Source organism: Natrix helvetica (assembly GCF_964273705.1).
Source record: "Natrix helvetica genome assembly, chromosome: 4".
In the NCBI taxonomy this organism is placed as follows: domain Eukaryota; kingdom Metazoa; phylum Chordata; class Lepidosauria; order Squamata; family Natricidae; genus Natrix; species Natrix helvetica.
In genome coordinates, this window is record NC_138550.1 from 74,264,431 (window position 1) to 74,279,596 (window position 15,166).

General features: G+C 42.4%; 1 protein-coding gene across 2 annotated transcripts in view; it reads right to left on the reverse strand.

Moving 5' to 3' along the window:
• Positions 1-15,166, reverse strand: part of RALGAPA2 (Ral GTPase activating protein catalytic subunit alpha 2) — a 192,922-nt gene that overhangs the window by 161,827 nt on the left and 15,929 nt on the right. For both annotated transcript variants that reach the window (XM_081950241.1, XM_081950242.1), the window contains exons 4-6: positions 14,737-14,794; positions 13,406-13,449; positions 8,974-9,151 (exon numbers count right to left, since the gene is read on the reverse strand). In XM_081950241.1, coding sequence (XP_081806367.1) covers positions 8,974-9,151; positions 13,406-13,449; positions 14,737-14,794 — 280 coding nt within the window. The remainder of the gene's footprint in view (positions 1-8,973; positions 9,152-13,405; positions 13,450-14,736; positions 14,795-15,166) is intronic.

The following is a 15,166-nucleotide window of genomic DNA, read 5'->3' on the forward strand; positions in this document are numbered from 1 at the left end:
GCTATAACTCCCGACGATAGTCTCCTCCCCCTCAGGATCCCCCGTTCAAGAGCCAGGCGGTCAGATGAAGCCACTGAGGCCCTGGGTGATGCAAAGCCCCCTGACTCAGAACGACCTCCCCTGGGGGAATCGTCCAGGGGTCTGCTACTGACAGCTGGACCAGGTCCGCGAACCAGGGTCTCCTCGGCCAGTACGGGGCTAACAGGATAACGAGAGCCCTCTCTGTGACTATCTTCCCTATCGTACGGGGAACGAGGGGAAGGGGAGGAAAGGCATAAAGAAGGCCCGGGGGCCACCGGCTCCTGAGAGCATCCGCTCCTTCCTCCGACGGAGACTGGAAACGGGTGAAGAACCGCGGCAGCTGAGCGTTGTCGGGGGAGGCGAACAGATCCACCCGGGGCGTGCCGAATCTGCTGCATATCTTCCGAAACAACTCCGGGCCCAGTCGCCACTCTCCATCGTCCAGGGTTGTGCAACTCAGCCAATCCGCCTGAAGATTGGACACTCCTGAGATGTGTTCCGCCACTATCGATGCTAAGTGTCTCTCCGCCCACAAGCCCAACAACTGCGCCTCTCGCCAAAGGGAACGGGAGTGGGTGCCCCCTGGCGATTGACATGGGCCTTTGTCGCCACATTGTCCGTGAGCAGGAGGACATGGCGCCCCCGCAGGTGATGACGAAAAGTCCGAAGGGCAAGTCTTGCGGCTTTCAGCTCCAGCCAATTGATGTTGTGGCGGAGATCCGAGGCAGACCAACGTCCCTGGGTCATGTCGGAGTCCATCACGGCCCCCCAGCCAAAGAGGCTGGCATCCGTCGTCACGGTGACTCTCTCGGGCTCCCAAAAGCAAGCTCCCTGTTGCAGCGCTGGGAACATCCACCACCGAAGAGAGAGCCTCACCTCCGCTGGTAGAGGAACTGGCCGCAAAGAGTTGCTCATCATCCTTCTCTGGACTGGAATCAAGGCCCACTGGAGAGGTCGCAGGTGGAGCCGGGCCCAGGGCACTATCCCTATACAAGAGACCATCTTCCCCAGGAGTTGAGACAAGGTCAGGATGGAAACAGACCTTCTTTTTCGCACGGAGGAGACCAGCTGGCGTAGGCTGGACAAGCGGTCTGGGGATAGGCGGACCCTCCCTGACTCAGAGTCTATCACTGTCCCTAAGTGTAGGATCTGCCTGGATGGGGACAGGTGGCTCTTGGGAAAGTTCACGGAAAACCCCAACGCCTGAAGCCAACGGATTGTCAGCCGAAGATCCGACGTGGCTCTGGGAAGGGACTCCGCCTGAACGAGGACGTCGTCCAAGTAGCACTGAAGTCTCACCGGGATGGAACGTAGGTAAGCCGCCAGTGCTGCTAGGACCTTGGTGAACGTCCGCGGAGCTGAGGCCAGACCAAACGGAAGAGCCCGGTACTGGTAATGCCTGCCCCGGTGAGAGAACCTGAGATAACGCCGGTGAGACTGAAGGATGGGGACGTGGAGATAGGCCTCCGTCAAATCTACTGAGGCCATGTAATCCCCCTTCCGAATGCCCTGCAGGATTGATTTTAGGGACACCATCTTGAACCGCCTGTAGACTAGGTAGCGGTTCAGGCGTTTCAGGTTGAGGATTGCCCTCCAACCCCCCAAGGATTTTGGGACGAACAGGTGTGAATAGTAGCCCAGACCCCTCTCCGGCTCCGGAACGACCTCCACAACCCTGATGTCTAGAAGATGGGCGACAGTGAGGTCCATGAGACGACGGCGTTCCAGATCCCGAGCCGGGGGGAAGACCTTGAAAAAACTCGGGGGCTTGGAGAGGAACTCTAACCTTAGACCGTGGCGGACAGTCGCCCTGACCCAACCGTCTGATGTGATCCGATCCCATTCGTCCGCATACAGTGCCAGGCGGCCTCCGATGGGATGACTCGGGGTCGAGTCATTTCCCTCTGCGGAAGGGACGGCCGCCCCCCCCTCGAAAGGGCTGCTTGGACTGCGGCTGATACCTAGAACGATCCTGAAAGTTCTGCCTATTGAACGACCTGTCCTGCCTGTATGGTTGGTATCGCTGATCCTGATCCCTGTCATAGGACTTGAACTGGGGTCTGCGATAGGGGTGACTACGGGACTCTGCCTTCTTGGTGGATGTAGGCATAACCTTCTTCTTATCTTTGTTCTCCACCAAAATCGGGTCTAGGGAGGCCCCGAACAAATTTGGACCTGCAAAGGGGGCAGCCACCAGGTCCCACTTGGCCTTGTAGTCCATCTGCCAGTTCCTGAGCCACAGGAGCCGACCGGAGGCCACAGAGGTGGCCAAGGCACTTGAACCAAATCTAACAGCGTCTAGGGTCGCATCAGCCGAATACTGACACGCTGCCATTATTTTAGCTAAATCCTGGTGTACGCGCTCATCTTGGATCGGAATGTGATCCTGAAGCTGGCGGAGCCACATAACCGTTGTGCGGTTGAAGTACGAGGCGGCAGCTGCCGCCCGCACCGCCCATGCTGAGGCCTTATAATTTTTATGTAAGGTGAGCTCCGCCCTCTTGTCCTCTGGCTTAAGTTTGTCTGCCGCGTCCCCCGAGACCACCGGGGAAGAAGAGACTAGAGCTGCTATGGGCTGATCTATAACCGGAAGCTGAATAGCCTGCACAAAGGACTTTTCCATGTTGTAGGCGCGACGGTCGTTGCTGCCTGGGGGGGAAAAGTTAGAAGGACGGGCCCATTGGCTAGTAGCCACCTCTAAGAAAAGAGGAGGAGCAGGAATCTCCTCCTTATTGGTGGCCGTTGCATAGAACATGACCATGTCTGGATCCGTGGGCGGTGGGACTGTGGGGTCCCCCGTGCCCACCTTGGTGGTCCTCCTAGCCTTCTTAAGCAATGGTTTGAACATGGCCTGGAGGAAAAGGTTGGAAGAGCGAGGCGGCTCAGGAGCCGCATCCTCCTCCTCAGAGAACCCCCAATCATCCCTCCGTGCCTCCCCCCTAGAGGAGACCTCACTCATGAGGGAAGGGGAAGAAGCCCTAGATCTGGACCTACTAAAGGGAGTAACTCGACTGTGGTGATAAGGCCTGTCCCTTTGAGAAATGCCCCTAGAAATGGCTGCAGAAATTAGTCTTTTGAGATTCTCAGGGAGGTGTTCTAGATCCTCCTCATCACCTTCTGAATCATAGTCTGGTGCCACATAGGTCCTGCTGGATCTCCTACCCCTAACGGGACCTGCAGAGGTACCTTCCAATGGGTCCCCCCTATCTGCCTCTCTAGGCCCCAGGGAAGCAGAAGGAGAGTGAGGGGCCCCCCGCTCCTGACTCCTATCAGATCTGCATGGTGAAGCAGAGGAAGAGGAAGGGCTGAACCCCCTGGCTACAGGTGGGGAAGGGCAGGAAGCCACCGGGCGTGGGGATCTGGATCTAGGCCTAGGATCCCTGGCCTGTCTCTTCTCAGCTCTTTCAATGACCTTCTCAATAGCCCTGGATCGCCTGAGCTCATCCCTCTTGAAGGTCTGTCCTCAGCCGAAGGCCTAGAAACCCGAGGCCTAACTGGGGGAGTGGGCTCAGCCTGATCTTCGCCTGCCTGAGACGGCGCGGCCTGCTGGGCCTCTGCTCTATCTGCCATCCCCACTCACGTGCTCCAGAACGAATTCTTTTTGGTAGTAATGGCCCTTCAGCTGGTGAGGATCGCCTGCTCCGGGCCTCCGGCAAAGTTGCAAACCTCACTGCCACGTTTTTCTCAGCCTCTCCGTGTTGCAAGCCCCAAACACGTGACTCAAAATGGCCGCCAGCTTCTTTGGGCGGTGCTCCAGCAAAAGCGCGCCTAAAAATGGCCGCCGACCTCGCCCTTAATTTGCTATCGCCTGCGAGCAGCCACTTGCAAGCTTGCCTTCCCAGAAAAGTACTCCAGACCTCCGCTGGGCTCCTAAGCCACGAGGAGCCCTCCAAAGCCAAAAAAACGATTCCGCGCTGCTGCCGTGGGCTGTAACCGGCCCGGGAAGCAAGCAGTTTGAATCTGAAGCCGATTAGTCGCTTTCGCGCCGAAAAGCCCCAGCGCGCTGCGATTCTTACAGAAAAGGAAGTTTAAAGAACGCAGGGTCGCCCGGCACACCCGAGACCCCAGGCACCAGTCCGGAGCGATCCCTGAGGAGGGGGGAGGAAGCTAACGCCCCCCCCACTGACTTTCCCAGCCTTCTGAGGGCAGCCGAACAACAGCCCTGCAAGGCGGACCCACTACAAAAAAAATTTCTAAATAAAAAAATCCAAATATACAAATAACACTAATACTGACTAGTAGAACACAATAAAACACTCTTACTAGGAACCAAACCTGAGTCTTGGACCGACTGAGAGGAAACTGGGTACCAACGGGAGAAGCCGAAGGTTAAGAAGTTTTCTCTCAGTCAAATGGACCAATCAGGCTGTGTTAACCCTTCTGTGACCCCTCCCTCCACTCTACTGGAAAAACCAAAATCCCCTTTCTCAGCTAAATCAGGAAGGCCCTCCTGCTGGGTCTGTTTCAAGGGAATATCAGTAAAAACTGGTGGAACTGCCAGGATTCTGTTTTGCACGGCCTGTGCACTAGCAGCCTTCTGGAACTGTCTCTGAAGGACCTTTTGTCTCCTTTCTGCCAATTTCTCTGCAGCTTTGGAGGTCTTTTTGGCTTGAGACTGTTTCCCTTTTGCAGGGCAGCCTGCACTGTCTCCCTTTGCAGCAGGGTTGGTCTTGCTGCGCTTGCTGGGGGGGGGGGGGGGGCTCAGCTGGGTCTCTGGCTTCAGCCATGTTCTTGGTGGCCATGGTACCTCTTTGCCCTGAGAAGAGCTTTAGAAGAAACTGGTCCCAGTAAGTAAGAGCCTTGCAGGAAGGCCTCTTCACTCCAGTCCAGTCCAGATGGGAATGGGGCCTTGCCGGAACTCAATTGGAATCAGCAGTCTTTTGGCGGCAAATTCAAAGTTGCAGGCAATGCAGATCAGCGTATTAGAGAAGCGAGGAACGGCCCAAGAAAGCCAAACTCCTTGCTGCCGCCCACACGTTCTTCCTGGGGAGGGGGGGGAGATCCTGCCTGGCGACCCAGGGGAAATCCTGAATCAAGGTCCTCCTGGCGGCGATCTGCTTTGGGAGCAGGCTGCGGCAAAGTAACGGCTAGAAATGAAGCACGCCACTTTTTTTCTCTTCCAAAATGGCCACCGCAAGCTACAGAGCGCACCGGGGAGCTGCCTGCGGATCGGAAAGCTCAGTAGAGCTTCCGATCGACAATTTAAAGGCCTGGCAGCGAATTTGAGGGTCCTGACTACCTACCTGCCCTCGGAGCTCGTCAGCAGCCGCCAACGAGCCTCCCGGTGGAGCCTCAACCGTGGTGGTCGCGGAAGGCCGCCGCGCTCCGAGCGCCTGTCCCACGCACTCACAAGCACTTTACAGTGATCGATAAATTTAACAGATCTACAACTAAGCTAATACAAAAATAAGAAAAAATAGGCTACACTAACTATATGGAGAGTTCAATTTGCTGCTCAAGGTCTGGAAACTCTCCAATTGCATCCTTTTAGGGCGACTGAGTTTTTAAAACTGAGCTCCTGGAGGGAGCAGGAGGCATGGCTACACAAAGATTTGAACTCAGTCCTTGGGCAGCAAGCTGAAGTTAACCATGCTTGGACAAAACAACTTTTGCCCAAAGCACCGAAACCTGGTTCAATGACCGTGGGATTACTGTGCTTGATTGGCGTCTCCATTCTTCCTTCATATTCTGGGTCCTTGGTTTCCAAATGAGATGCAAAAGTTGCTCTCATCAGAAAAGAAGACTTTGGACCACTGAGCAACAAGACTTTGGACCACTGTGCTTCATTAAGACCAGGGTCAACAAAGCAGTCTACCAGGAGATTTTGGAGTATTTCATGCTTCTTTCGCAGACTAGCTTTATGGGGATGCTGACTTAATTTTCCAGCTGCCCACACTGCCAAAAGCACCAAAACCTGTTTCAATGACTGTGGGATTACTGTGCTTGATTGGCAGCAAACTTGTCTGACTTGAACCTCATAGAGAATCTATGGGGCATTGCCAAGAGAAAGATGAGAGACATGAGACAGAACAATGCAGAAGAGCTGAAGGCCGCTATTGAAGCATCCTGGTCTTCCATAACACCTCAGCAGTGCCACAGGCTGATAGCTTCCATGCCACACCGGTAAATTCTAGGGCCTTTAACACCATCAAACAACCTCTGCCTATCCCAGATCATTTGGGATGGATTTGATAGGTAGATAAAAATGCCAAATCCAGTCCAAACACCTCAATGACTGTGTGGACAACGACAACAACAACCTTTTATAAATGTGTATGCCACCAACTCTAAATAACTCTGGGTAGCTCACAACAATGAAATTATAATTAAATCAATAAAACATAATGCATAAGGATAAAATATGGCAAGCATAATGAAGCAAGGGCCCTTACTCTTCCAAATGGCTCTTCTAAACAAGCAATATCTAGCACTCCCCTTTGCATTAACATACTTAATAGGAGACTTGTTGTCTTAGCAGGGTGATTTAAATCACAATTTAAATCATTATCTAAATCAGTCGTAAAAAGGCTTGATTTAAATCATAATTTTTAAAGAGCAACTATCATCTGTATCCCACAGTGGCTCCTCCTCTGACCCGCTGCTGACAGTCCCATTCACTTTAATGGGATGGCTGGTGATGTGGCAGTGACACAACAAGATGAGGGATGGGGCAGGCAGCAGGTGAGTGGATGCCAGCTAACAGGTGCTACCATGATGGATCTGAAATGACAGGTGTTCTTTAATATTACATTTATAAGGTGCTTAAGATTTCACTTTCATTTTTACTGCTTGCCCTTCCTCCTCACACTTAGAGCCTGATGGTACAGATGCATTTTTCTTCAACCAATCATACAGTTTATAGTGTACAAAGAATTGAAAAACAATAGGATAAAGGAATATTCCTGAATTTTGTTTTATGATTTATCTCATGGTTACTGTGAAATTGCGTGAATGCATCAATGCAGCACATGCTTGCAGCGTTTGGATTCATTGAATGAGTTTACCAAAAATATAAATATTGCAGAATATACAGTCTCATGCTATATACGTAAGCTCCATTTCATGCTGAATAAACTACATTAGTAATGTATTTTAAATAGAAAACTATCTTTAGATAGATTTTTACTTCAAAAGCATTTTATTAAAATAAATTTAATTTTAAAAAATTCTATTTAATTTTTTTTTAAATCGATTTTTATCCACCTTGCTTCCTAGCCCTCTCTATGCTTTCTTCTTAATCATGACTTTCATCCTGATTTGGGAAAATCTACATTACTAATATACCACCATAAACAGTTCAGTCAAAGATTTAATTATGCTATATATCAAGAACTATTTTTTCTAATTATATCAAAAACAAGATCTATTTTAATATTTAATATAACATTTCATATATCAAAAAATTATGTATGTAACAAACCTGTCTTAGCAAGCTCTGGTCCAGTCCAAACTTTAGCAGGTGGCATGATTCAATTTTCTACTTTAAGATTAAAAGGCAAATCAATTCAATTTAAGCAATTCTGAGTTTCAATTAAAAGCTTGGACCATAGAATGTGATGGGGAAACATCCTTTTAATGACTGCAGCTGCTTCATTTTTTGGCATAATAATGGAATGAAAATTACGGGACAGTAATTCCTGCCAAGTTTTAGCTAGGCACCTTCAAGGATTTCACTTTCATAAATGTATTCCCTGTTCAACTCTCTTAAGGCATTAGGAATGAGGAACAAATAGCACAGCAGCTTCAATTGTCCAGCAAAGAGCCTATAAAGAAACTGCATAGAATAAATGCATAAAGTACCCTAGTGCAACTGAAAAATAAATGCTTTGAAAAACTGTGAAAAAAAGCTATTGCTTTTCCACCTGCTTTTCTGGGCTAGCCCACACATACTGGCATAACACATTGGCAAGGACACAAAGTAATACCAATTTACACTCATTACCCTTTATATGCTCTATACTCTGTCTTTTGTAATGCCCATAACTGGTTGGCAAGCTTAATATCTTAAGTGTTTAATTCAAGCAATTCTCAAACTACAATAACCACTCAGTGAAATACAAAAAAGTAAAAGAGTTTCCAAAAATAATCTTCTATAAGACAGAAAGAACAGAATAGTGTTTGTTAATTTATTATTTATTTATTTGATTTCTACAGTCACCCATCTCAGTAAGTGACTGTGAGTGAATCTGACTCTGCATCATAAAAACATACAAATAATTTTTAAAAATAAAATATAAAATAAATATATCTGGTTGCTATGTAATTCACATTCCTTGGCTGACAAGACTTGTAACATGGCCAACCTGTTGAACCAAATTGGACAATTAGAAAGACCGGAGAACACAGTTTCTTATGGCTCCCAGCTAAAACCAGAAACATATAATCAAAGGTGTGTCACACTTCCTGGACAATGACTTTTCCCTTTCAAAAACATTGCACAATTGACCAACTAGGTACTATAATCAGGCACCAATATTGAAACCAAACTCCATGGAAGATATATAGATAGCAATAGCACTTAGACTTTATAGTCCTCTCTAAACGGTTTACAGAGTCAGCATATTGCCCCCCAAAAGCTAGTTCCTCATTTTACCGACCTCGGAAGGATGGAAGGCTAAGTCAACCTTGAGCTTGGTGAGATTCGAACTGCCAAACTGCTGGCAATCGGTAGTCACATAACTTGTTGCAACATTATATCAGAGCCTAATAATATCACCCGCAAAATGAAAAGCAGAATATTTATTTTAAGGAAGTGAGAGGAACACAGATTTCCTAAATGAATAATTAAAAGTGTTTTAATTACTGCTTAAAACTTTTTTCTATAGACACATTAATTACAACCATTATTTAAAACTTCAATTGATGTCAATTGACTAATATTTCATTAGCAGAGCAAGTAACTTTTACTCTCTAGAAATCTAATAAAAAAATCAGAAGAATATAATAACTAACCATTAGGAAGACTAGAAGGAGGACTGATGAGGGTATCGAGTGTACATGGACCTTTTGAAGATAGAACTGCAGGAAAACCAGGCACAAGACAAGCAAAAATTAACAGCTGCTCTTCTGCACAATTAGTCTGGAGAGCTTGCAGCCAAAGAAGAAATAACCGTATTCCTTCACATCTTATCTGAAAAGAAGGCATATTTAAAAAATCAGTATAAAAATAAATATTCACAAAACATGTATTAGAAACCATCAAATTTTAAAATAAAAATGATGAAAATACAATTACCAGTTCATAATCAGATTTCAGATTTTAATGAAAATTCTATATGACAAGGCTAGTTATGTCAGTTTAGCAGATTTACAAACCACACAATTCTCATATTATGTGTCATCAACAATGTCAACAATAATTTCTTTGATTTCCTAATTAATGTGATATGATTGCTTTTCTTCTTGCACACAACATATACACCTATATGCTGTATATAAAATTTAAGTAAATACCAAATCTTCCTTTTGTTTATCAAGGTATTTATTTGAAAAAATTGCAAAATCTTTTTGTTAATTAGTATATTATGGATCCTTTAATAGTGACATATGAAAATGCCAACTTACACCAGCTTAACATTTGTTACCAAAAATCATAAATAGTCATGATCAATATAGAGAACACAGCACAATTCTTGACCTATTAACTATGGATCAAGAAAATAGTAAAAAAAATCCAAATATGAACATTTGCCAGGATAGGTTTTTACAAGTATCTTGACTCTTTTATCTCCTTATATCGACCAAATTAAATTCCTTAATAAACGTATTTTCATCTTCTACTCAGTTTTTCTTAAGCAAGGATCAATGTCAGCTGAAGGATCCAATACCAAATTAGAATTCTCAGTTAAGAGTTATATAGAACAGCTGTAAACTAATGAAAAAATCAGAACCAAACAAAAACCAAACAGAATAGGCTTATCTCTCACTGGACCATAAATTCACGAGAAACACACGACATTCAGGCCCGCACAAACAGACTGTGTAACAGTTTCTTTCCACAAGCCATCAGACTCCACAACGCAAAGAAACTGGAACCATAATTACTTGTGTATTTAGCTTGTGTATTTTTTTTGTGTATTTAGTTTGTGTATTTTTTTTAGCTTGTGTATTTTTTCTCCCTTTTAAGTTTTTAGATTTAGAGTTATATGTAGCTCTGTGTCCTGCTTTTTTATTTATTTTTTATCTATGTTGTCTGATGTATCACCTTGGTCCTGGGGAAACGTTGTTTCATTTCACTGTGTACTGTACTGTATATTGTTGAAATGACAATAAAACTTAACTTGACTACCACCGTTTCAAAACTAAAAATTAAAAAAAAGAAAAGAAAACTATAGAGATTATATTAAGTGAAGATGAAAATAAAGGTAATAAATAATATAACAAACAATGGCTATAGGAAAATAAAGTCCTGGATTTAGTTTAGAATAACATTGAAATCTTACTTGGATTTCAGGCTGTACAAATACAGTTTAATCGTTCAGCTTTTACTCTACTAAATATTTCTCTATAAGAGCCACTAGAGGTTGCTCATTCTCTACACATATAAGGATATTCTGCAGAGGTAGTTTTGAATCTGTCTCAGCTGCTCTTAACAGGTTGCCAATTTCTTTCCAAACGTTATGTCTTTTGTTTTGTTTCTGGTGACGTGATTTTTTTCTCTCACACAAGATTTATTCTTTAGTTTCCTTCTGCACCAAATCAAATTTTCTTTTAAGCATATTAACACATATTTTGTGATCCTTCTTATGGATTGCATTACAATAAAGAATTCAAAATTAGTTTTTTCTCTTCGCTCAATTCCACCAGGAAGTTCACTGGTTATATTTCTTTGCTGAATGTTGCCAACTGACATTCAATTGGATTATCAATTGCCTCTTCTAAATGCCTTTTCTGATGCAATCTAACTTTCAGGAAGAGAAATATGGTGTCTTTTTTTATCCCATGAGTGAGGCATTTTAATGGGTGAAACTGAAGGGGAAGTCTGTTTTTTATATATTTACAAAGCATACTAGCTTCCCAAATATGGTTTGACTAATGTTACTGCTTACCAATTCCTTTTAATAAGCAATTCATGTGTAATATTTATTAGCATACAGACAAGAACAAACTGCAAATCACTATATATTCATCTTTATCAAAAATTCACAAAAAAATTGTTGGACAGTCAGCAACCATAAAGTTGGGGCCATGACTTTGTAGGAGCATGAAGGTATCTATATACCTGAATCTATCTATCTATATAAATCCATCCATCCATCCCTCTAACCATGCACTACCATATATGGGCAAAAGTTAGACCTCCTCTACCCACTCTCCAAAAACATCAATTTAATCATTTGCAACTGATCACTCAGGAAGAAGGTAAACAACCACAAAACAGTCTCCTCAACTCTTAAATCTTAAAACCATTCTGAAGAATACCATGGTTGATGGTAAACCAGCAAGTGATCCAGGAGAATCAGGACAGCCTCCAGAGATTATTCCAAAGGGCAGTTAACGCTGTCTCAGTACTATCTACAGAAGCTTCTTGGATGAGAAGTGAAACATCTTCAAGCAAAACAAAGAAAGTCCCGTTGCCTTCTGAAAAAACACCTTGGGATGTAAAATCACCATGCTGTTCTAATCACCATAAGTAAGTCCTAATACAGTACAGATATCCTGCAGCCACCCATAACACCAGAAAAACCATCTATATATCATCCAACAAAAAGGAGACTCATAGAACTTTGACAAAATGTGCCTGATTATGCAAACTATACAGGACGATCAACACAAGCTCTTCATCTTTCGCCAGCAGTGCTCTAGACATCGCTTCCATTGTTTCATCTTCTAGAGTTTCTTGGTAAACTAGGGATCTTGCAGTAACTGTGGTCACAGAAGTACACACACTCCAAGGAGCCTTTGTCTCATGTTCATTCCAAGCCATTACTAGAGCATCAGAGTTTCAAAAAACCCTCTGAGTTCCCTCTAAACCTCACTGGGTTCATTAGTCAATGGGGAGGCTGATTGAATCCCACCTCCCTGATATGTAGGGCAATTGCAGACAGTTAGAGGACCAAGTGGGTGTGATACAGGGCGAAGGGACTAATTGATTAACATATGTGAAACTCAGATAATGATGCTATTGTCTCAAAACAAAACTTATGCAGAGTGAGTTGGGCTCTGAATAAGTTGGACCACTTCTATAGGGACCATGAACTTCTGAGCCATCTCATTCTGGGATCAGAGAAAGCAGGTTGAAAAACTATGAACTGGGGAACTCAACTGCTAAATTAATTGCAGGTCAAGGAGTTTGGCAAGGGCACTGCTACACTGCAAGAAGGAAGGTGGAAGGAAAGCAATCCCAATAATCCCCGTGACCCAACCTTGCAAATAGTGTCGCACATTGAGCTTTATCTGGAGCAGCATACTTAAAGGTCATCAGAGATTTGAGCAGAAGAAGCTTGAGGAGCAAAGATGACAAAGAATTAATGGATGAAGAAGCTCAGAAAGAAAATGAGACAAGATTTATAATAAAAGGGGTAGGAGAGAGGCATGTCGAAGAGACAATACATTGTCCAAACTCTCCTGGAAATCAAATTGGACAATTTAAGTTTTTAACCATATTTTCTCATTAAAGAGGGAGTAACAGGGAGAAGTAAAATGAAAATATTCATATTTGGAAAATGACAACCAAATATTATTTATGATGCTGTATATTTTGATTACACCCTGTTTAAACTATTACAAATCAAGAACACAATTAATAAGTTTTATGACTAGATCAATTTGCAAATAAATACTGTTGACCAAATGCAAAATTCCATCCAGTAACAAGTGAAACGTTTTGAATAGATTTTAAACTATGGAAATTTGAATTTCCATAATTTAATAGATCATAAGTACTTATAGATAAATAAGTATTTCTAGAAATATATTTGGCTTGAAGAAGATGGTTCAAATACTGTTGGCATAAACAAAATTATCAGACTAAGCCTCCCCCCAAAATAGGGCCCATAAATCACTACTAATCTTATTGATACTAAATAGCAGTAATATCAGCAGCAGCCAGGCATATATATGACAAAAGGGGAAGATGGCAGTTACACTTTGTATAGCATTTGTACACACACAAATGGGGTATGTGTGCTCAAATCACATTGCTGCAATTGCCATCTTGCAATGTTTTTGAGCCTCCTCCCGCCACATGGAGATTGCTTCTACAAAAATATACAACCAGATATGACAATCAAAAGGGCACAACTAGGACCAAAAAGCAGTGAAATATATGAAAATAGTATATCACATGTTGCCTTGTATTTAACAAATCATCTTCTTCTAACAAACAAAATGTTATGAATATGAATTTAGAGAAATGCAGAATTTTAAGCAAGCACTAAAATACCTTAAGGCAGTTTCCAGTGTGCAAAAGTTTCTTCAAAACTGACCCTAAAATAAAGAAAAATGGATTAGGAAAATTTCAAATTAAAGATTAGTTACAATTAGTCATGGTCGATAAAAATAAATGTAAATTCAAGAACTAAAATAGTAATGCCTTCAGTGGCCAAAAACGACTATATATTACTATAACTACTATATAATAAAAAACATTTACATGCATATGGCTTAAAATTTTACTTTGTTCAAACTTTCTAAATATGTTGTGCAGCTCTCAATGCAGGAAATACAATAGAATTATGGCTAAAATTAAATTTCCTACCTTTGTACGATACGCTTTAAAAAAAAAAACCCTAAGACTTGCCCTTGCTATAAAAAGTTCTTAATATTTTATCAAACCATTTAAAATAACTTTCATTTGAAGTAATTCAACAACATATTGGTCCCCACTTTTATGAATTCCTGTATGCTGTAGGGCCAGGATATATGGGGCGCTGTCTTCCTCTGATTGTCTCTACCCAGTTTGAGGTCCCATCCATAAAAGAAGGTCATCTAGTGGGACCCAAGAAGCATGCCTTTTCTGTTATTGCACTTGCCATTTGTACACTATTTCCCAAGGTTAGATAGACTGCACTCTTGCTGCCTTTTGGCTGCTCTTTCCAAGTGTACAAATTGGGAAGTTAAGTAACCCTGTGACACAGTTAATTGTTGATGGCTATATAAATTGTACTAAATAAATAAATACTGTAAGTAAGTTAAAATAACTACCTCTAAGAAAAAACACTGCTCTTGAAGCAATGCTCATTTAATTATCTGTTCTCATAAATTTATTACTCACATTTATTTTCATTTGTGATTTTTAAAAGATACCTTGTAGAGTTTTCCATACAGGTATTAGAACTTACTGACACCCAATAGAATTCATTCCGGTTAACTAGGTAACCATTTCAACAACAAATACATTTCCAAACTTTTGATTAAAAACAATACAATTTGGTATAGAATCTAGATGATGCACCTTATCATCACGTAACAGTTTAACAATTCAGATGCAATGATATCTGAACTATCATTGGTTTCTCCACTATAGCAAACTAATTGTTCAAATATCAAATTAAAGAGATAAAGACAAGAGATTATAAAGATTACTTCCAATATCTTCCATTCAACATTTTAACATACAAAAAAACAATCTAATATGCAAAGTGTAAAATATCACATGTCAATCCAATTTGTTGTTTCCCATTAAGAAAAAAGATGACAACATCTTTTTGCCTTAACTGCACCACAAGGCAAAATATGAAATCTTATTAATCTGGACTTTAAAAGTATACTTACCTATGCTATGAAAATGCCATCGATAGAAAATTCTCTCAGGTAATAATTGTAGTATCCTCTGGAGAAGTTAAGAAAAATTGTTGTTTTACATTTACATAAAGCAGCTTTTTAGATCTAGTGATTTGGTCTAATTTGCATAGCGCACAGTATAATCTAATGTACTCAGAACAGAAGCCACGGAATTCAACATGGATTATTCTGAAGTAAAGAGCCACAGAATCCTCAACTGCAAAGGCAGTTTAAAATTAGAGATCAAGCATCACTGACATCTAGTTACAGAGTCACTGACTAGATTCACAAATTGTATTCCATGATAGTTTCATAAAGCATGATTTATTAAATAAGCCAAAACTGGGTTCATACGTAGTTTAGACCTCAATATTGTAATTCATGAACCACAAAGCAAGAATCATATAATATTCTAAGCAGA